Source organism: Monodon monoceros, unplaced genomic scaffold, assembly GCF_005190385.1.
Source record: "Monodon monoceros isolate NGI ecotype Baffin Bay Population unplaced genomic scaffold, NGI_Narwhal_1 Super_Scaffold_2, whole genome shotgun sequence".
Classification (NCBI taxonomy): Eukaryota; Metazoa; Chordata; class Mammalia; order Artiodactyla; family Monodontidae; genus Monodon; species Monodon monoceros.
This window is the reverse complement of record NW_021703776.1, coordinates 63751728-63776278: the sequence shown is the minus strand read 5'-3', so window position 1 is coordinate 63776278 and position 24551 is coordinate 63751728. Positions and strand designations below refer to the sequence as shown.

The following is a 24551-nucleotide window of genomic DNA, read 5'->3' as shown; positions in this document are numbered from 1 at the left end:
TTACATTGTCATAAAAATTATTAGCTCCTTTAGGGAAGAAAATATGGGAAAACAAATTATGCCTCTTTTATACAAAAAAGTCACTCAAGTAAATACTAAATATTGCTTATGGAGCAAGGTTACTGGATAAAGGTTTCCCAACAAAGGACAAAGAGATAAAATCAACTGTTAAATACAGATTCTCAGTTTGTATCAATGTATAAGTCTCAAACCAAGAATTGTTATAAGAACCAAAGCTGCTCTGAGCATAAATCTCAAAAATGAGGACTTAGCTCATAAGGAATAGCTTGCAGTCTCTAAGTCAAGAATATTAAAGTATGGAAAGTCTTAGCTTTCTGTGATTTACAAACAACATTGTTAGATTTGGCCTAAAGTCTGAAAAACAATGTATTAAATATTTACTTAAAAGATGACTTTTTAAAGAATATTTACTTATATTTATTTTGGCTGCACCGGGTCCTAGTTGCGGCATGCAGGATCTTTTTAGTTGCAGCATGCGGACTTCTTAGCTGTGGCATGCGAAGTCTTAGTTGCGACATGCGTGGGGGATATAGTTCCCCGACGAGGGATTGAACCTGGACCCCCTGCATTGGGAGCGTGGAGTCTTACCCACTGGACCACCAGGGAAGTTCCAAAAGGTGACTTTTATGTGTTATACACTGCAACTATGTAGATGAAAAGATTTAGACCCTGCACTCAACAAGTCTATACAAAGATAGCTAATTAAACAGTAATGTTCAAGGTATACTGGGGATAACAATAACAATATTAACACCCATTCTCCTTTATCCGCAGTTGAAGTCTTACCAAAGAAGAGAAAAACAAAAGCTGTAGTTGACAAAAGGACTGACCAGAAAAACAAGTTACATTCAGAGATTGTGTATTTACTCTAAAAATCAAGATCAGCTGGTTATTAACTATTTCATCTGGACAAATGTCACAGAAATTTCAAACCAAATATCTGGCCTGGACCACCAGATATTACTCTACTAAGTATATATTCAAGAAGTTATTCTTTTGTTGTTGTTTTTTCTTTTTTTTTTTTTTTTGCGGTACGCAGGCCTCTCACTGTTGTGGCCTCTCCCGTTGCAGAGCAACAGGCTTCGGATGCGCAGGCTCAGCGGCCATGGCTCACGGGCCCAGCCACTCCGCGGCATGTGGGATCTTCCCGGACCGGGGCACGAACCCGTGTCCCCTGCATCGGCAGGCGGACTCTCAACCACTGCGCCACCAGGGAAGCCCCAAGAAGTTATTCTTTAAATTTTAATATTAAAATTTTTTTGGAAATTGCTATGGTTCTCCTAATGCACCTAGGAAGTTTTCGACAAATTAAAAAAATGATCTTATATTTGTCTACGGTGTGTCATTTAAGATCACTAACATTACATAGTAAAGGTAAGATGTAGTATTTCTTCACATATAATGATTATGTTACCAATCTATGGAAGAAAAGGTATGTCCTGCATATTTTATCCACCTATTTAGACCCACACCTCTGGTCTACACCAGCAGTTTGCAAGCTAGGTATACTATGCTTCTTACTCAACCAGAGACAGACAAGTTAACCAACTCTACCAAGTATCAAGTTTGCAGACTTAGTACCACCATGTTTTAACTATGAACTATTACAATGCAGATATTTCCAAACAGCCACAAACCTACCCCCAAGTAAAATACTCTGGTCAGTTGATAAAATATTCTTCCCTTCAATGAAGGGGTATTTCATACCTAATTCAATTAATCTAATTCAACACCAAAATAAAAATACCGGGAGTTGAATGTAATTAGCAAATTTAATGCACAGTACATAAAGGTCCAGCATCAACTCAATTTTCTCTGTCATGGATATAGTCAATCCACTATTCTGCCTTTTACCTTCATAAAACAAATAGAGAAATACCACAAAATCGCATCAAACTGAGGAGCTAGGTTATAAAGTCAGCCTATATGAGGTGAAAATATTATAGTCATTTAAGATAAGATAACTAATCTTATACATGGCAAAGTGTTTTTGCATATATAATGATTATGTTACCAACCTACAGTCAAAATAACCCTTGACAATCTCTTAAAATGGACTACAGGCAGGGAAAGGTGCTCACAGGACAAAACACACTCATAAGAAAAATGAGAATGAACTAAAGAACAAGGAGAGTCATCATATTTCACTAATTCCAGGGCTTATACTTAATGAATGAATTCCCAGGGTAATCATTTGCATGATTATGATCCTCTACCCCATCCTTCTTTTTCAAATTCAGAGAACATATGTTTAAGTTAACTCATGTGATATGGCTTCACTACAGTATATGAGCCAGAGAAAAAAATTATCCTGGGGCTTTCCTGGTGGCGCAGTGGTTGAGAGTCCGCCTGCCGATGCAGGGGACACGGGTTCTTGCCCCGGTCCGGGAAGATCCCACATGCCACGGAGCGGCTAGGCCCATGAGCCACGGCCGCTGAGCCTGCGCGTCCGGAGCCTGTGCTCCGCAACGGGAGAGGCCACAACAGTGAGAGGCCCGCGTACCGTCAAAAAAAAAAAAAAAAAAAAAAAAATCCTGGAGTAGTAAGTAACCACCAGATGCTATTTCCTTTTGTAGCATCATCGATTGAAGAGAACTTCTCCAGCGTTCTATTCAACCACTACACCCCCCACCCCTCTTCTCAACTTTTACTGAGTTTCCAAAACTGTGCCATCTACAAGAAAGAGGCAAGAAAATACTGAAATCCCATTACGCCATCAAGTTAAATTTTTAAATGTATTTGCATAACAAAAGAAAATACAACACATGATCCCTGCAGTTATTTGGGCTATTGTTTTCTCAAATCATTCAGAGTTCATTAATAGTTGGAAACATATCAAAACTCAATTTTAGTGAGAAATCATATCTTACCCACAACCATAAGTGTGAATTCAAACCCTCTCTTCACTGATTTTCTGTATACTTGATTTGGGAGATTTGCAAATCCCACATAGCCTTCAAGGTTCTTCTGTTGCTGAGAAAAGCAAAAGGAGTCCGGTTATTCATATATCAATAAATCACTTCTGTCACACATTTCAAATTCCCTTCATTAACCTATTTTTAGAAAACTATATAAACTAATATTATTCATGGTGAATCAAACTGATTTTACAGTGTTACCAATAAAAGTATTAGTTAATTGCAGAAATGGACAAAATGAATTGAGCACAAGTTGACTGACAATAGACAGTTATAAAAATCCAAAGGAATAAAATAAAAATTAAAGAAACCTGCCTCAGAGCAAAGATTTCAATTTATAGTAACTTACTAATAATAAGATTCTAACCAATCAACTAAAAAAAAAGGAAGGATTTTTCACAAAAAATTCAAATCCCCTTAAAATTATACTAAGGACTCTTTTAATCTTCCCCTTTGCTCATACTAATTACCAGAGGCAGGAGTTTCTTGAAATTTATCTTCTTATTCATGAAATAAAATCAAAACGTGGAGTTTAAAATTTTTCATGAACTCTTAAAAGCTCTCATGATCAATGTCAGTCAGTAACATTATCTTTCAAGCTGTTATACTAGGTCCAATTATGTCACTTCAAGATTTTTACATGAGCCTGCTGCCTCTATCATCAGGGACATCAGATTTATCCAGGTTTTAAAGTAAATTTCAATTCAGTTTTCTGTGTGGTTTTTGATTCTTTGATGATCTCAATAAGTTTCATGAGTAATTCAAAGAACTCTACTTCTAAATTGTCACAGTAAATCAGTCTGATTTTCAACTTACCCATTGGTGAGAAACACTGTCCACAGTTCAGACCATCTGAGTGAGTAGAGTCTTACTGATAAATTTACTTAGGGGTAGGTCTTATTCATTCATTAAAATATAATGGCAAGGGGCTTCCCTGGTGGCGCAGTGGTTGAGAGTCCACCTGCCGATGTAGGGGACACGGGTTCGTGCCCTGGTCCGGGAAGATCCCACATGCCGCGGAGCGGCTGGGCCCATGAGCCACGGCCGCTAAGCCTGCGCGTCCGGAGCCTGTGCTCCGCAACAGGAGAGGCCACAACAGTGAGAGGCCCGCGTACGGCAAAAATATATATATATATGTATATATATATATATAAAATAGCAAAATATTCCTAAGAGGTATACATTTTTCTTAAAGATTTTTGCCACATTTAAATTCTCATCCGAAAAAACTCATATGGGATCAAAGTACTAATTCAATACATTTGGATTTAACAAAGAACAGCAATCTGCATTTCTTACTAGCATCACATATGTAACTAAATATTCCATCCATAATATTTTTACCTTTTTTAAAATTCATATAAACTGATCTTTAAGACAAATATTGAGAAGATAAGTAAGCCAATTAAACTGAAAGGCTAATTTTAAATATACTAGTTAGGATACTGATCAGAATATTTTAAAGTCAAATATTTGAAAGCCTACTACATGCAGAGCTAAGAATATGCATTAAATTTAAGGCTTCCTTGGTTCATATTTCATCCAACTATAACTGAAATTTAACTTAGACCAGAAAAAAGCCTCTCTATAAATTATGTAGCATACTCACAGCTACTTTGTAAAGAACACATTTCCATCATTCCAGTGTTCCAGATTCCAACAGACAGATCCACAGAGGAACAGTAAACGAGGAATTCCAAGAATCATACACGGCACATTCAGTCGAACAGGAGAGAGAAATCCATTGGAACATAGTAAAAGATAGAGGGAAAAAAATGAAAGTTACTTACATGTAACGCAACAAATTAGAGGTAAATTACAAATGAATTGAAGGCAGACTTTTTTCTACTCACGTCAAGGTAATATTTTTTGTCGGATATAAGGCCCAATGAATTTTAATCCATTTCAGCAGCTCTCCTGATCAAACACAGAATCAGAGGCCTCCTATCTATCTTTTTATAAAGAACAATTACTATGCCCTGTACCTGAAGTCTTACAAGAAACGGTGAAAAAAGTGTAAAGTATGATGTTTCAAGAAGATATACAGGGACCAAATTTAAATCCCAAGAAGAAAAAAATGTAAATTTCATACAGTTTTGCTCTGTCAGTCACTGGATTAAGACAGCCCACTTCAGATAAATGCCAATGTTTTAGTTAAAATCTTTATACAGTGCTATATTTCAAGTAATTAAAGTTAAGAACTGGAAGAAATGCAAACCTGTAGATACAGGAAAGGGAAGGAAGCTAAAGATGGCAAGCAGTAACAAATGGAAAGACAAAGTAAATGTGACCTGTAATAACTTAAGGGCAAATAATATAGCAAAGAGAAGAAAACAGACTATCCTTGGACAAAATGTCTTTAAAAAGGGTATGTCTTTATTCTATATTGAAGAAATCTATGAGTTATATCACAACCTAGAACAGATAATGATTATTCAAATGTCACCTTCAAAGAGAGGACTGCCCTGATCACCCTTATCTAAAATTACAACTCATCTCAGCACTTTGCTGCTTTATGTTTTTCTCTTTAGCACTTACCACCATTTAACATACATTTTACAAATCTTGTTTATTGTGATATCCACCCACCCTACCTCCAACTAAAATGTAAACTCCATCAAGGTACAGATTAAATGAACTACGTAAGTTGTGGCATCAAAAAGAGGAAGCCATCTGGGAGAGCTGAAGAAGTTTCAGAGAAAATATTTTAGGTTACATGTTCAAGGAACCCACCATACAAAAAGGTGTAAGAAAAACACCTCCATCTACCCCTGTGTCTTATTTATTGCTTTATCCTCAACTCCTAGAACAGTCTTAGGCACAACTAGGAGACTGAATTAAGAAAAGGGAGAAGAGCATTCTAGGGCTAAGGAATGGGCCCTAAAGTGGGGATGAACTTGGTACTTTCAGGAACAAAAAGAAGGTACATGAACTACAATGAGGTGAAGTAGTGGACCAGGGGATAAGTGATAAAAAATGAGGTCAGGGAGGCAGGCAGGGGCCAGATCATGTTGTACCCAGCCAAAGTAAGAAATCTGGATGTTATTTTAGGCATGATGGGAAGCCACTGGAGGGTTTTACAAAGGCAAGTGACCTGACCTGATTTGTGTTTTAAAGATAGCTCTTACTGCTAAGAGAAGAAATGGAAATAAGAAAACTAGTAAGGAGCCTACTGCAATAGTCCAAGAAAGAAAGGGTATACTGAATTTAGATGGTATGCATGCAAAGAGAGATGAAGATTCAGAATATGTTTTGAAAGAAGAATTGTCAGTACATTGCTGGTGGGTTAGATGTGACTGGCAAAAGAAAAACAAGACAAAAGATGAAGAGACAAAAGATAACTCCTAAGTACTTGGCTTGAACAACTCAATGGCTAGTGATATCTCCAGGGAAACAGGATACAAAGGGGAGGAAAAGAGTGGGCTGTGAGGGCCAAAATCACCAAAATCAAAAATAGCTTTTAACGTGTTAAGTGGAGGTGTCTGTTACATATTCAAGAAGAGATGGCCGGTAGGCAGTTAAACATATGAATTCAGAAATTCCTGGGTTGGTTGGTGCTGAAAATATAGATTTAGGAAACATAAGCATATAGATAGTATTGGGAGAGGATCAGATTCCCAAAGAGAGATTATAGATAAAAGGGGGTCTAGACAGTGTCCTGGAGCACTCCAACATTGAGATGTTAGGCAGAGAAAGAATGAGAAAGATTGATCAGTCAGTGAGGAGAAAGGAAAACTAGGACTGGCTCAAGGTCACTCACTTGTGTTAAATGCTACTGAAAAGTCAAATGAAATACCAGAGATGTGAACATAAAATTTGGAAATAAGAAGATTACTGGTAGTTTTGCACAAAAGCAGTCTCAGTAACAGTGAGGAAGAAGAGTGACTAGGTTGAGAGTAGATAATTCTCTGTACATAACTACTATAACATTTTAAATAATTTCATGTTTTAAATTAAATTATTTTAAAATTAAACATGTTACTTGCCAGTTTCCCAACACAACTTATTTCCCAGGAGAGAATCATGTCATATTCATCTCTACATTCCTAACAGAGTGCTGATACACAGGAGTTATTAAAAAAGATAAAGGACAAAAATATACTTTCAGGAAAGTTTCTTCTGAGGAAGAAACTGTGTCTCAACACAAAAGACAGACTTAGGAAATACACCAATAATATAACACTGGCTGACTAAAACACACAGACTTTTCACATATCATAAGAATCTTTCCTTACCCCAAATTCTAAAATCAACCACAGTCTATAATTCAGAAGACCTAAACTGATTCTTTTTCTGCACAAATATAATGTTCACAGTGCCAGTGTGAAATACAACCTCTGGATAAAGAAATATTACTTATAGACCTGAGTGATATAACTGTGACGTTTATAAGCATGCGAATGTAGATAAAAGTATATTCACCCAAAATAACTTGAGGTCTTAAGAGTATTACTTGATTTCAAACATCAGTTACATAAGAAGAAACAGTTATCAAATCATCTTTTCTAAAAGCATATGTTTACAAAATCTTTTGGTTACTATCTAAAAGATATGCCAAAATCCACATTTAAGAAAATCAAGCTACAGGGACTTCCCTGGTGGCGCAGTGGTTGAGAGTCCGCCTGCCGGTGCAGGGCATGCGGGTTCATGCCCCGGTCTGGGAGGATCCCACATGCTGCGGAGCGGCTGGGCTTGTGAGCCGTGGCCGCTGAGCCTGCGGGTCCGGAGCCTGTGCTCCACAATGGGAGAGGCCACAACAGTGAGAGGCCCGCGTACGACAACAACAACAAAAAAGAAAATCAAGCTACAATTCCACTGCTTGCTATTTCACTGCCTGTGGAAAAATCAACTTAAATACAATATCCAGTAATTTCAGTGTTTAACTTATTTGAACTTTCTTCTAGAAATCAATTATATTCAAAGAACAAGATGCCTCAAAAAGGTTTCAATTGACAGATTATTGGAACCCTTGAGATTTGTTTATATTCTCTTGCCATTTGTTCTTATTCCAAAGAATAAAGTTATCAAAATCTTGGCATGTGAAAATCCATTGTCATTTTAAAGGTTTGAATATTAGTATCTATAAATATTAATATTTATAAATTAATATATATTTTCCAAAGGAGAAAAGTAACAACTTGTTTTGAAAACTGCTAAATATGCTTTTCAGTAACAATAACGAAATTGAGTTGTGACAGGTTGGAAGTGACAAAAGTCGGAATTTGAGGAAAATTAAAACATATTTTTGGTAGGATCTACTATAAACCTTCAGCTCTCCCCATCTTTACAAAAAGAGATATTCAGCCCCAAATTACATAAATATGACCAGGATTCTATTTCTCCCCTTAGTAACCACAATTAAAACAAACAAACAAACAAAAGAACAGACTGCAAAGATCCAAGGAAGGGTTACATCAGTAACTTAAAATTTCAAAGGTAACATTTGATCTTTCCTAAATAATTTCAAGTTCAAGCTGTACCACTTTGGATTTTAAAACACAAACAAACTGTATGCTGTTTCACATACTGACAAATACAATTAACTTTCTTTCTCCTAAAGTTTACGTAATTCTAAATACAAAAAACTACTCACTACAAAAGAAAAAAGATACATAAATTTACTTGTCTACTCATTATTACTAACAAAAGCCTTACATCATACACATAGATGAAACTGTCTAGCACTCAGTCAAATTCCTCCCATTTCTTACATAACTCAAGGGGAAAATTAAAGAACTTCACTATTTAAATGCCTTAAGTATTTTAAATATAACTGGTGTAAAAATACCTAGATTCTAGATTTAATATAACAAGAACACTAAGATGTTACAAGATAACATAAGCTTGTCCTAAATGTTAACTTTGATGTTCCCTCCCCAATTTTCTCTAAAGATCATATCTTAGTTTTGCATGCCCCCAGCTCCTCCCTTTTTACTGAGATGAACAATTGTGTACAAATAAAACCAACTTTTACTTTCTTAATCTTATTCTGGATTCTTGGTTAATCTACTTAAAAGGTTTTAATATTTAATTGTATGAACACATGTAAGAATGAGATAACTTAAAAGTTTAAATACATTTTTTTCTTTGCTCTGAACTTGGAATTTAAATCTCTACTCACAGAATTACTGGCCACACTCATTCAATCAACACAGTTACTGGACCCTTACAATGTGTGTATTAGTAATTAGGGATGTAAAAGCTAATAAAAACAAGGTCCCTGCTTATAAAACTAAGAATCTGAGGTCAGGTAAGTTAGAAGACAATTATATTAACACAGTGATAAATACTATAATGGAGGCAAGCACAGAAAGATGGCTATGAGAACGAAAAAAAGGGTGTTTTCTCCTATCCTGGGGCCAAATCCTTCAGATCCTGAAGGACTAGTAGGCCTCAGTCTGATGAGAAATGTGGGTAGGTACTAGAGAATATGAGCAGGCTAACTGGTAACTGTAAAGGTCCAAAAGCAAGAGGAGAGAGCAGAGTTCTTTATGGTAACTACAAATAGCTCAATACAACTCATTATCAGGGTCCAGAAGATACAGGGTAGGAAAGTTAAGCAAAAGCCAGATTATAAAGGACTTTGTTGGCCACACTGAAGAACTCAGAATAGACTTCATCTTGAAAACTTATGAACAGCATTAAAGGATTTGAAGCAGAAAATTGCACAATCACATTAATTCACATGCCAAGTCACATTCATATTTTAGAAAATTACCACTAACAATAATATTGAGGATGAACTGCAGGAGATAATGGTAGCAATCCCAAGATCTGTTGCAGTAGCCCAGGGAAGACAGAAGCAGTGGGGATGAAGAGAAATTAAGTTAGAATGCTACTGTCCGTAACAGTAGCCACTAGCTACATGTGGCTATTGAGCACTTGAAATTTAGCTAGTCTGAATTGATATATACTCTAAGTATAAAATAGAAACCAGGTTTTGAAGACCGATTATGAAAAAAAGAATAAAGCATGTCAATTTTTATACTGATTACAGGTTGAAATAAAATTTTAGCTATACTGGGCTACATAAAATCTGATACTAAAGTTAAACTCACGTGTTCCTTTTTACTTTTTAAATGTAGCTACTAGAAAAGTTTAAATTACATATGTGGCTTGCATTAACTTCTAATGGACAGTGCTGGGTAAGATATTACATGAACTGACAAGTCTCTGTAACTTGTGGGGGGAGTGGTAAGACTCAAATTTATGAATTTAGGTTGAGCAACTGGATTAATGGTTGTTCCAATCATTAAAAGCAAAATTCATTTGAGTTTAAGGTGCTAAATTGGCTTTAGGGAGACAAATATCTAGTAGGCAGCTACATATATAAAAGTTAGAAGTTCTAGAAATGTCTAGGTTAGGCAGATATTAACATTTTAAGTCAACAACATTTAAACGGTATGAAGGCCATGGGTATGGATCCAATTACAGTATACAAAGTAGGAAGCAGGTCAGAACCAACAGCAACATCCCACTACCACCACCACTATCACCTACACAAACCTAGGAAAAGGGGAGAGAGAAGAATGAGGAAAGTAGTTCTTAGAAGCAGTTCAAGGAGGTCAACTGTAGTGGCCTCCTTCAAGAAGTGGTCAACTGTACCAAATGCTCTGGAGTGGTCAATACAGAGACATAGAAGAATCTATATATCATTATCAGGGGCCACTGTCAGAGCAGTGGAAAGATAGGGGAAAGATAGATGAAGGCAGATTGGAATTAAATAAGCAGTGAATAACTAACTGCAGACAGTGAAGGTAAACAATTCTTTCTGTATGCTTATCTGTGAATAGAAGAGCAATAAGGCAGAAGCTAGAGGACAATAAAGGGTTATGCAAGTTTTAGGAATTAAAAAAAAAATGATAGCTGCATGTTTAAATGTTAATAAATGCTGCGAGTTTGGTGTTAGTAGGTGCAAATTATTACATATAGAACGGATAAACAACAAGGTCCTACTGTATAGCACAGGGAACTATATTCAATATCCTGGGATAAACCACAATGGAAAAGAATATAAAAAAGAATATATATATGTGTATAACTGAGTCACTATGCTGTACAGCAGAAATCAACACAACACTGTAAATCAACTATACTCCAATAAATAAGTTTTTAAAAAATGCTTTAAAAAGTAAAAAATAAGTTTAAAAAAAAAAAGAAAAGATTACCTAGACAGGGACTTCCCTGGTGGCACAGTGGTTAAGAATCTGCCTGCCAATGCAGGGGACACGGGTTCAATCTCTGGTCTGAGAGGATCCCACATGCCGCGGAGCAACTAAGCCCGCACACTGCAACTACTGAGCCCGTGTGATGCAACTACTGAAGCCCACGCACCTAGAGCCCGTGCTCCACAAGAAGAGAAGCCACTACAATGAGAAGCCTGTGCACCTCAATGAAGAGTAGCCCCCGCTCGCTGCAACTATAGATAGCTCTCACACAGCAACAAAGACCCAATGCAGCCAAATTAATTAATTTAAAAAAAAAAAGATTACCTACCCAAGCAGCTGAAGAAAGGAAGGTAAACCAGGATACAGATAACATTCTGGAATGATGGACAGGATTTTCTCTGAACTCCAGAAAAAAAAATCACCTGCTAATCCTAAAAGAGGAGGGATGGACCAGGGAATTTTAAGAGAGAAAGATTTGAATCAGCAACCACCAAAACAAAAAGAAGGGCTAGGAATACACAACAGGCAGCCAAGGAATTCTGTCCACTAGTTTAGGCTGAAGATCTGTGTGAATGTATCCCTGAAGCCACGAGATCTTTTACTCCAATAGCAATCTGAAACTTGAATGTAAGCCAATAAGCTGTTATTTGAAGCTGTTATTTTGCAGAAAGGGTACACAAAACTACAAGGGATCAAGGGAGCTGACAAGTATGGTTGAAGTGATTTAGTGAACAAAATGGAGAGAGTCAAGGATCCAAGGTATGAAGTAAGGAAATGAGATAGCTAAGAATATGAAATTGTGAATAGAATGAGCCATACAATTAAGATTTCAGAGGTGGAACAGAAGTTCCAGATGATGACCACATGGAGCCATTAAAATGATGGCTCAACCATAATCTAGATACTGTGAAGCTAAATTATTGAACAAGTTTTACACATGGGCACGAAAAACGCCCCAGAATGGTAAGATAGCTTGGGGTAGAAAGAAAAACTGAGTGTTTGGTGACATCTTTGACAAATAAGGAGAAAACAGGGATGTGGTAACCAACAAATTTAAGAAGGGTGAGAAAATACTGTTGTTAAATAGCATAAGCTTTAAAGAAGCGGGGCTTTTTTTAAAGGAAGAATGGTCTAGAGTCTAGACAAGGACTATCTGATAGAAATGTAAGGTGAATGACATATGTAATTATAAATATTCTAGTAGACACATTATGGAAGTAAGAGTAAAAAGGTGAAATTAACTTTAATATCATTTTATTTCACCCAATGTATATACAATATTATCATTTCAATATGCAATCAATATAAAAAGTTATTATGACTCATTTTACATTATTCATTACTCTATTTTCTTTTCCTTTGTAATAATCTTTGAAATATAGCATGACTTATTTAGGACTAGCCACATTTCAAGTGCTCAACAGCCACATGTGGTTAGCGGCTACCCTACTAGATATAGAAATAGAAATTTCATAGATAGAGGACATAATACATTACCAAAAGATCTACTAGAGAGCACAAAACTAAATGAATAGTAGTACCCAGTAGTAAGTGAGGATGTGGGAAAACAGGCACTTTCGTACATGACTGGTAGAATATAAACTGAAACCACTTCCCTGAAGATCAATTTGGCCATGTGCATCAAAAACTTAAGTTTTCATGCTCTCACACTCAACAAATCCCACTTTCATGAATTTATAATCTTACAAATATATAAGATTTAGATACAAGAACATTCAACAAAACACTATTAACAATAATGAAAAATCATAAAAACCAAAGTTTCAAAAACAAGTGAAACAAATAATACATTATGGTACTCTCTTGTGTTAAAACACCATGCAGCCATTAAAATTAAAGTTTTAGAACAACAGAAATGACAGATAACAACATACTGAATGGAAAAACTATTATTAGACAGTTGGCGCAGTAATATTTACCTTTAAACATTCTCTTATGTATACACTGGAAAACAAAAGGATATAGACTAGTGACGTTAATGAAATTAGCAGAAGACTTCAGAAAATTCTCTCCTTCCTTAAAATCAAGAGAAAATTTCTTCCAACTCTGGAAATTAACAAAAGGCTTGCAGCAATCCAAAGAGCGCTTATTCAAGAAAAAGGGCTGAATCTCAGTAAAAACTGCAGCATTTGTTGCATTTTAACTCGCCTATTCTTATTTCCCTCATCAGCTCTACAGTAGCCTTGAAAACCCACAGCAGGCAATCATGGCAAAAAATTAGCACCCTGTCAGCAACTGGAATAGGCAGAATAGGCTCCTTCAGAGCCCCATTCCCAAAGAATGTGACCTGTTTGATGATTCCTTGCAAGACCCCACAAATAACCACTAGGATAACCAGAGACTTCAGTGACAACACATGACAAAGAAAATAGACTTTACAGAATTAGTTCCCCAAAAGTCACTAAACAAACAAACAACAAACAGCAATAATAAATAAACCCTGAGGGGTGGAGGAGAAAGGGGAGAGGGAGAACCTGACCACTGGTGTCACGCTGTATCATTTAAAATGTCCAGTTTTCAACAAAAAATTATCAGACACGCAAAAAAACCCCAAGAAAGCATAACCCATATTCAGGCGGGAAAGAAGCAATCAATAGAAACTAACCCTGAGAAAACTCAGATATTAGACAGAGTTTAAATCTGCTATTTAAAATATGTTCAAATAACTAAAGGAAATCATGTCTAAAAAACTAAAAGTATAAGAACTACATTCACCAAATAGAGAAAATTAATAAAGAGATGGAAATTATTAAAAAGAACCAAATAAAAATTCTCAAGTTGAAAAGTAGAATAACTGAAATGAAACTTCACTAGAGAGAGAGGATCAAAAACAGATGTGAGCTAGCAGAAGAATTAGCAAACTTGAAGACAGGTCAAATAACATTTACCAGTCTAAGGAACAGAAACAAAAAAAGAGTGAAAAAAACCTGAACAGTGCCAGAGACTGTGGAACAAAATCAAGCATACCAACCTACACATAACGGGAGTCCCTGAAGTAGTGGAAAGGAGGAGGGAGGGAGAGAGGGAAAGAGACAGGGGGAGAAAGGAAGTAAGAGGCAAAAAGTATGTTTGAAGAAACAACGGCAGACAATATCCCAAATCTGAAGAAAAATATGTTTACACATTAAAAGCTCAGCAACTCCAAACAGGAAAAAAGCAAAGAGATCCACACCTAGACACATCAAAATCAAACTGCCAAAAAACAGAGACAAAAAATCAGGAAAGCAGCAAGAGAGACTTTAAATGACCATATACAGGGGACTCTTAAAATGAATAATGACTAACATGTCATCAGAAACCACAGAGGCCAGAAAGTAGATGGATGACATATTCAAGATGTTAAAACAAAAAGACTGTCAACCAAGAATTCAGTATCTACCAAAGGTATCTTTCAAAAATGAAGGTGAACTTAAGACATTCTCTGATAAGCAAAAACTGAGAGAATTCCTCACAATCAGATATGTCCTACAAGAAACACTACTATAAAAGACAGTACAAATATAATTTTTATTTGCAACTCTCTTCTACCTGATTTAAAGGAACACTTCATGAAGCAATAATTATTAAATTGTGTTCTTGGGTTTATAAAGTAGAAAGAAGAGCACAAAGGAGGGAAGAGAAAATGAAAGTACACAGGAGCAAAATTACTGTATTCTATTAAACTAAGTTGGTAATAACCCAAATCACAATGTTAACAGTTGTTAATTGTAATCACCAGGGCAATAAATAGATAAATAACCTAATTAAATATTGGGCACAGCACTTTAACTGACATTCCCTCAAAGAAGATATACAAATTGACAATAGGCACATGAAAAGATGTTTAACATCATTAGCCATTAGGGAAATGCAAATTAGAACCACAATGATACCACCTCACTCCTACTACTATAGTTTAAAGGGACAGACAATAACAAATGTGGACATGGATGTGGAGAAATTGAAACCTTCACACATTGCTGGTGGGAATGTAAAATGCTACAGCTGCTTTGGCAAACAGTTTGGTAGTTCCTCAGAAAGTTAAACATAGTTACCCTATGATCCAGCAATTCCATCCCAAGGTATAGATCCAAGAGAATTGAAAACGTAAGTCCACATAAAAACTGGTACTTAAATGTTCTTGGCAGCATTACTCACAACAGCCAAAAAATAGAAATAACCCACATGTCCATCAACTGATGAATGGATAAACAAAATTATGTGGTATTATCTATGCAACAGAATATCATTCAGTAATAAAAAGGTACAAAGTACTGATGCATGCTATCAATACAATATAGATGAACCTTGAAAACATCATGCTAAGTGAAAGAAGCTAGTTGCAAAAAAATACTGAATGATTTCATTTATATGAAATGCCCAGAATAGGAAACTCCATAGAGATGGAAAGTAGATTAGTGGCTGCCTAGACCTGGGAATAGGAGAGAATTGGAGTAATTGTTAATAAGTACAGGGTTTCTTTTTGGCCTGATGAAAATGGCCTCAAATTAGATAGTGATGATGATGGTTGCACAACTCTGTGAATATACTAAAAATGACAGAACTGAATTTTATGGCATGTGAATTGTATCTCAATAAAGCTGTTATAGAATCAAGTATGTAGTGTCTATAATACACTACCTTTCATATATAATTTTTATATCTCCTTTCCTACATGTATCTTCTCATTTGTGTAAAAAGATAGGAATAAACTAAAAACTAAGCAAGAAATTATTAAGATTGGTTACCCATATGGATGGGTGGTTAAATGGCAGAAAAAGAAAATGAGAATAGGGTAAAAGAGATGAGAGGTGGAAGGGATACTTCCGGACATACTGTTTTACAGAATTGACTATTAACACCACAATAATGTTTCACATATTCCAATGAAAAAAATAACCAAAATCAGCCAGGATGTGACAAGAGCTCAAAATGGACTAAAAACAGTAACAAAACTAACTGTATTTCAAATGAGTAACATAACACCAATGAACAAGGTGGGTAAGAAAAGAACATAACTCTGGAAAACAGTACGCTGACTGAATAGTATAAGACTAAAGACAAAAAGAAGTGTATGCAATACTACACTCTAGTAAGTAAATATATTTATAACAGCAATTCTGAAACTACACTTATGTGTATACCAGAACTGAACAAATAAGTAAATAAATTGTAGATGAGAGTCAGGTTTTCCACTGTTGCAGAAAGGAGTTACAAATAAGAAAAGAGAAAGGCTAGACTGAATCTTGTGTTAGTAGATTAGAATTGGTGTATTAGTATGAATTCATGGTTTTTAATATACATAAACATATATATTATGTTAACATATATACTATATTATCTATACATATGCATAGATATGTACAGAAATACAGATGTGTGAATGTACACAAAAATATAACTTCCTAGATCTATGTTCAAAACACCTAGAAGCAAAAACACCCCAGGAGTAATGAGCACTTTTAGTGCAGAGACCCTGGCTTCTAAATACTATTCTGAAATAAAAGGAACCTGAACTCCTTGGAAAATGGTCAATTCCAGGGCTTAAGGAAGAAAAATAAAAGACGAATCAGAAAATATGTGCTCCAAAAAAAAATTATGAGGCATGTTGAAAGATGAATAGGAGCTAATGGGAAAGAGCTCCCAATGGTCAAATTCAGGACAATTGGAGCAAAAAGCAATGATAAAATTAATATTCATGTGTCCTAATATTAATAAATAATTGAATGAATGAATGCATGAGATAGAACAATTCTTCCTTACAAAAGAATTCCCATTAAAAAATGTAGCATTGGGAATCCCTGGCAGTCCAGTGGTTAGGACCTGGCACTTTCACTACCATGTCCTGGGTTCAATCCCTCATCTGGGAACTAAGATCCTGCAAGCCACAAGGAGTGGCCAAAAAAAAAAAAAAAATTGGAAACAGAAAATCGCTACTAAGGCAAACAGCACAGTAATAATTGTGACAGACAAGAATTATTAACAGATAGTAGATAAAGGTATGATGAGAAATAAGTTATTTGCATAGTTCAACAAAGGACTAGTATCTAAAATAAACAACTCAATTAGACAACAAGCACAACTTAAAAATGGACCAAAGATTTCAAAAGACCACCAAAGACATAAAGATGGCAACAAGCACATGATAAGATCAACATCAGTCATTAGGAAAATGCAAATTATGATCACAATGAGGTATCTCTACAATTCCACTAGAATGGCTAAAATTAGTAAGAGTGGCCATCCCAGGTGTTGGTGAATATGTGAACCAACCAGAATTTTTATACACTGTTGATGGGAACATAAATGTTAACATCTATGTGGGAAAATGTTTTGGCAATTTCTTAAAAAGTTAAATGTACACCTACCTATAACTTAGCCTAAGTATTTACCCAAGAGAAATGTAATCATACGCCACCAACATTAAAGTTTTTAAAAGTTTACAAAGAAAAAAGAGAAAATACATCCAAATGTTAACACTGGTTGTATTTTGCTTACTGGATTTGGAGGTAAGTCACTTTTATACTATTTCCTATTTTCCAAGTTATTATTAAGGAACCTGAAGCATTTCCATCCAAAAAAAAAAAAAGTCACATAAAAAGAAAATGAAGTCATATATTCACAAGTCACTATAGGTTTTCTTTTTGATAAATCAGATGTTTATTTTCCATTTCTGACATGTTCATTAGACTGCATAGGAAGCAACTGTACAGATAATTCTGACAAGATTTCAATCATGATGTGAATATGGACAAGGCAGATTAACAAAGGCTGGAGTACAAATAAAATAAGATGGATTAATAGCTGCTTAGCTGTATATCAACTTCAACAGAATTACACACCACAAGGATCCAACCCTAATTAAGCCCAGATAACATTATATTAATATTTTGAGGGCTTCCCTGGTGGCGCAGTGGTTAAGAATCCACCTGCCAATGCAGGGCACACGGGTTTGAGCCCTGGTCCGGGAAGATCCCACCTGCCGCGGAGCAACTAAGCCCGTGCGCCACCACTACTGAGCCTGCACCCTAGAGCCCGCGAACCACAACTACTGAAGCCGGTGCCCCTATAGCCCGTGCTCCACAACAAGAGAAGCCACCGCCATGAGAAGCCCTTGCACCGCAACAAAGAGTAGCCCCCACTCGCTGCAACTAGAGAAAGCAAAAGACCCAACACAGCCAAAAAGAAATTTAAAAAATAAATAAAACAAAATTTATTTAAAAAAAATAATAATAAAAATATTTTGATAAAAGCATAAAAGATATACTTTAAGTGTACACATGATAAAAGCTGAAAAAGTAACAAATACTTTATATGACACAGTCAGAACACAAATGAAATTCCGTATGGAAATATGTGGATCCAAACCTTGTCCTTTTATCCACGCTCAAACCAGAATCTGATAGATAAAGTTTCAGTTAAGGGCAGAACTACAAAATGTGATGCAAATAGTAAGGAGGAGGTGGTGGAACACATTTCACCTACTCAATCAAGAAGTTCCTCTAATTTAAAAAAAAAAAAAAAGTGTTGAAAAAGCAAGATGAAACAATAGCAGCACAAGTGGGAAAGGTAGAGACACCTTAGTTGACACTATGCTCCACATGTCAGTAAGGAAATAAAGTTACCCTAAAAGATAACTTAACTTTAGGCCTCGTTAACAGATTTATATAGCACATAGATGGACACAAAAGATAGATTTATTCAAAACTACAATTTAAAGTCACAAGATATTCATTTCAGTTCAAGGTGTCAGCAGGGATATGTACCAAATGGGATATGTACCAAATGAAGAAAGTTCAGAGGGGAGTAACAATGGTTGGATGGATATAACCACCTGCCACATAACATTTTCCTTGTTAAAAGAAATGGAAAGACTACAAGCTGGCACAAAAGATTCAAAGAGAGAATTGTCTTCAAACTATTAAATAATAATATTAAAGACAGAAATCAGATATCTTTTTGGTCTTAAGGAGTAAATGAGTATATCTGAATACAAATATCAAAAACAGATACATATAAAAATAGGAACAGGGTTCAATATGACAGAGTAGAAGGACGTGCGCTCACTCCCTCTTGCAAGAGCACCGGAATCACAACTAAGTGCTGAATAGTCATTGAGAGGAAGACACTGGAACTCACCAAAAAAGATACCCCACATCCAAAGAAAAAGGAGAAGCCACAACGAGACGGTAGCAGGGGTGCAATCAAAATAAAATCAAATCCTATAGCTGCTGGTAGGGTGACTCACAAATTGGAGAACACTTATACCACAGAAGTTCACCCACTGGAGTGAAGGTTCTGAGCCCCACGACAGGCTTCCCAAGCTGGGGGTCTGGCAAAAGGAGGAGGAATTCCTAGAGAATCAAGACTTTGAAGGCTAGTGGGATTTGATTGCAGGACTTCGACAGGACTAGGAGAAACAGAGACTCCACTCTTGGAAGGCACACACAAAGTAGTGTGCACATCGGGACCCAGGGGAAGGGGCAGTGATCCCATAGGAGACTGAACCAAACCTACCTGCTGTGTTGGAAGGCCTCCCGCTGTGGCTCACCGTGAGGACAAGGACACGGGCAGCAGAAGTTCTGGGAAGTACTCCTTGGCAAGAGCCCTCCCAGAGTCCTCCAATAGCCCCACCAAAGAGCCAGGTGGCCTCCAGTGTTGGGTCGCCTCAGGCCAAACAACCAACAGGGAGGGAACCCAGCCCCACCCATCAGCAGACAAGCGAACTAAAGTTTTACTGAGCTCTGCCCACAAGAGCAACACTCACCTCTACCCACCATCTGTCCCTCCCATCAGGAAACTTGCACAAGCCTATTAGATAGTCTCATCCACCAGAGGGCAGACAGCAAAAGCAAGAAGAACTACAATCCTGCAGCCTGTGGAACAAAAACCACAGTCACAGAAAAACAGACAAGATGAAAAGGCAGAGAGCTAGGTACCAGATGAAGGAACAAGATAAAACCCCAAAAAAACAACTAAAGGAAGTGGCAACCTTCCAGAAAAAGAATTCAGAATAATGACAGTGAAGATGATCCAGGACCTCGGTAAAAGAATGGAGGCAAAGATCGAAAAGATGTAAGAAATGTTTAACAAAGACTTAGAAGAATTAAAGAAAAAACACCCAGAAGAATCAAAGAACAAACAAACAGAGATGAACAATACAATAAATGAAATGAAAAATACACTAGAAGGATTCAGCAGCAGAATAACTGAGGCAGAAGAATGGATAAGTGACCTAGAAGACAGAATGGTGGAATTCACTGCTGTGGAACAGAATAAAGAAAAAAGAATGAAAAGAAATGAAGACAGCCTAAGAGACCTCTGGGACAACATTAAACACAACAACATTCGCACTATAGGGGTCCCAGAAGGAGAAGAGAGAGAGAAACGACCCGAGAAAATATTTGAAAAGATTATAGTTGAAAATTTCCCTAACATGGGAAAGGAAAAAGCCACCCAGTCCAGGAAGTGCAGAGAGTTCCAGGCAGGATAAACCCAAGGAGAAACATGCCAAGACGCATAGTAATCAAATTGACAAAAATTAAAGACAAGGAAAAATTATTGAAAGCAGCAAAGGAAAAATGACAAATAACATACAAGGGAACTCCCATAAGGTTAACAGCTGATTTCTCAGCAGAAACTCTACAAGACAGAAACGAACGGCATGATATATTTAAAGTGATGAAAGGGAAGAACCTACAACCAAGATTACTCTACCTGGCAAGGATCTCATTCAGATTCGATGGAGAGATCAAAAGCTTTACAGACAAGCAAAAGCTATGAGAATTCAGCACCACCAAACCAGCTCTACAACAAATGCTAAAGGAACTTCTCTAAATGGGAAACACAAGAGAAGAAAAGGACCTACAAAAACAAACCCATAACAATCAAGAAAATGGAAACAGGAACATACATATCGATAATTACCTTAAACATGACCAGATTAAACGCTCCAACCAAAAGACACAGGTTCACTGAATGGATTCAAAAACAAGACCCATATATATGCTATCTACCAGAGACCCACTTCATACCTAGGGACACATACAGACTGAAAGTGAGGAGATGGAAAAAGATATTCCCTGCAAATGGAAATCAAAAGAAAGCTGGAGTAGCAATACTCATATCAGATAAAATAGACTTTAAAATAAAGAATGTTACAAGAGACAAGGAAGGACACTACATAATGATCAAAGGATCAATCCAAGAAGAAGACAAAACAATTATAAATTGATCTATCTGGACAGATCAACAGACAGAAAATTACTAAGGAAACAGAAGCTTTAAATGACACAATAAATCAGATAGAATTAATTGATATTTATAGGACATTCCATCCAAAAACAGCAGATTACACTTTTTTCTCAAGTGTGCATGGAACATTCTCCAGGATAGATCACACCTTGAGTCACAAATCAATCCTCAGTAAATTTAAGAAAACTGATATCGTATCAAGCATCTTTTCCGACCACAACACTAGGAGATGAGAAATCAATTACAGGGGAAAAAACATAAAAAACACAAACACATGGAGGCTAGACAATACACTACTAAATAACCAAGAGATCACTGAAGAAATCAAAGAGGAAAATAAAAAATGCCTAGAAACAAGTGACAATGAAAACACGACGATCCAAAACCTATGGGATGCAGCAAAAGCAGTTCTAAGAGGGAATTTTATACCAATACAAGCCTACCTCAAGAAACAAGAAAAACCTCAAATTAATAATCTAACCTTACACCTAAAGGAACTAGAGAAAGAACAAACAAAATCCACAGTTAGTAGAAGGAAAGAAATCATAAAGATCAGAGCAGAAATACATGAAATATAAACAAAAAAAAAACAATAGCAGAGATCAATAAAACTCAAAGCTCGTTCTTTGAGTAAACAAAACAGATAAACCTTTAGACAGTCACATCAAGATACAGAGGGAGAGAACTCAAATCAATAAAATGAGAAACGAAAAAGGAAGAGTTACAACGGACACTGCAGAAATACAAAGCATGACAAGAGACTACTACAAGCAACTCTATGCCAGTAAAATGGACAACCTGAAAGAAGTGGACAAATTCTTAGAAAGGTATAACCTTCCAAGAGTGAACCAGGAAGAAATAGAAAACATGAACAGACCAATCACAAGTAACGAAATTAAAACTGTGATTAGGGCTTCCCTCGTGGCGCAGTGGTTGAGAGCCCGCCTGCTGATGCAGGGGACGCGGGTTCGTGCTCCGGTCTGGGAAGGTCCCACATGCCACAGAGTGGCTGGGCCCGTGAGCCACGGCCGCTGAGCCTGCTCGTCCAGAGCCTGTGTTCCGCAACAGGAGAGGCCACAGCAGTGGGAGGCCCGCGTACCCCAAAACAAAACTGTGATTAAAAATCTTCCAACAAACAAAAGTCCAGGAACAGATGGCTTCACCGGTGAATTCTATCAAACATTTAGAGAAGAGCTAACACCTATCCTTCTCAAACTCTTCCAAAAATTGCAGAGGAAGGAACACTCCTGAACTCATTCTATGAGGCCACAATCACCCTGATACCAAACCAGACAAAAATACTACAAAAAAATGAAATTACAGACCAACATCACTGATGAATAAAGATGCAAAAATCCTCAACACAATGCTAGCAAACAGAATCCAACAACACATTAAAAGAATCATACACCAGATCAAGTGGGATTTATCCAAGGGATGCAAGGATTCTTCAAAATATGCAAATCAATGTGATACACCATTAACAAATTGAAGAAAAACCATACGATCACCTCAATAGATGCAGAAAAAGCTTTTGACAAAATTCAACACCCATTTATGGTAAACACTCTGCAGAAAGTGGGCATAGAGGAACCTACCTCAACATAATAAAGGCCATATACGACAAACCCACAACCAACATCATTCTCAATGGTGAAAAACTGAAAGCATTTCCTCTAAGATCAGGAACGAGACAAGGATGTCCACTCTTGCCACTATTATTCAACATAGTTTTGGAAGTCCTAGCCACGGCAACCAGAGAAGAAAAGGAAATAAAAGGAATCCAAATTGGAAAAGAAGAAGTTAAACTATCCCTGTTTGCAGATGACATGGTGCTATACATAGAGATACCTAAAGATGCCACCAGAAAACTACTAGAGCTGATCAATGAATTTAGTAAAGTTGCAGGACACAAAATTAATGCACAGAAATCTCTTGCATTCCTATACACTAATGATGGAAAATCTGAAAGAGAAATTAAGAAACACTCCCATTTATCACTGCAACAAAAAGAATAAAATACCTAGGAATAAACCTACGTAGGGAGACAAAAGACCTGTACGCAGAAAACTATAAGACACTAATGAAAGAAATTAAAGATGATACAAACAGATGGAGAGATATATAACATGTTCTTGGATTGGAAGAATCAATATTGTGAAAATGACTACACTATCCAAAGCAATCTACAGATTCAGTGCAATCCCTATCAAATTACCAATGGCACTTTTTACAGAACTAGAACAAAAATATCTTAAAATTTGTATGGAGACACAAAAGACTCTGAATAGCCAAAGCAGTCTCAAGGGGAAAAAACTGAGCTGGAGGAATCAGACTCCCTGACTTCAGACTATACTACGACGCTACAGTAATCAACACAATATGGTACTGGCACAAAAACAGAAATATAGATCAATGGAACAGGATAGAAAGATCAAAGATAAACCCACACACCTAGGGTCAACTAATCTATGGCAAAGAGGGAAGGATATACAATGGAGAAAAGACAGCCTCTTCAGTAAGTGGTGCTGGGAAAACTGGACAGCTACATGTAAAAGAATGAAATTAGAACACTCCCTAACACCATACACAAATATAAACTCAAAATGGGCTAGAGACCTAAATGTAAGACCGGATACTGTAAAACTCTTAAAGGAATATATAGGAAGAACACTCTGACATAAATCACAGCAAGATCTTTTCTGATCCACCTCCTAGAGTAATGGAAATAAAAACAAAAATAAATAAATGGGACCTAATGAAACTTCAAAGCTTTTACAAAGCCAAGGAAACTACAAAGAAGATGAAAAGACAACCCTCAAAATGGGAGAAAATATTTGCAAATGAATCAACGGACAAAGGATTAATCTCCAAAATATATAAACAGCTCCTGCAGCTCAATATTAAAAAACAAACAACCCAATCAAAAATTGGGCACAAGACCTAAATAGACATTTGTCCAAAGAAGACATACAGATGGCCAAGAAGCACATGAAAAGCTGCTCAACATCACTAATTATTAGAGAAATGCAAACCAAAACTACCATGAGGTGTCACCTCATACCAGTTAGAATGGGCATCAACAAAAAATCTACAAACAACATATGCTGGAGAGGGTATGGAGAAAAGGGAACCCTCTTGCACTGTTGGTGGGAATGTAAATTGATACAGCCACTATGGAGAACAGTAT

At 36.6% G+C, this 24551-nt stretch overlaps 1 protein-coding gene across 3 annotated transcripts in view; it reads right to left on the bottom strand.

Moving 5' to 3' along the window:
• The window catches only part of SEPTIN7 (septin 7), a 102805-nt gene that overhangs the window by 62308 nt on the left and 15946 nt on the right, over positions 1 to 24551 (bottom strand). For 2 of the 3 annotated variants that reach the window (XM_029233162.1, XM_029233161.1), the window contains exon 3: positions 2892 to 2994. In XM_029233162.1, coding sequence (XP_029088995.1) covers positions 2892 to 2994 — 103 coding nt within the window. Of the gene's footprint in view, positions 1 to 2891; positions 2995 to 4548; positions 4566 to 24551 lie in introns of those variants that run through there. The other variant, XM_029233164.1, reaches the window with a different exon arrangement.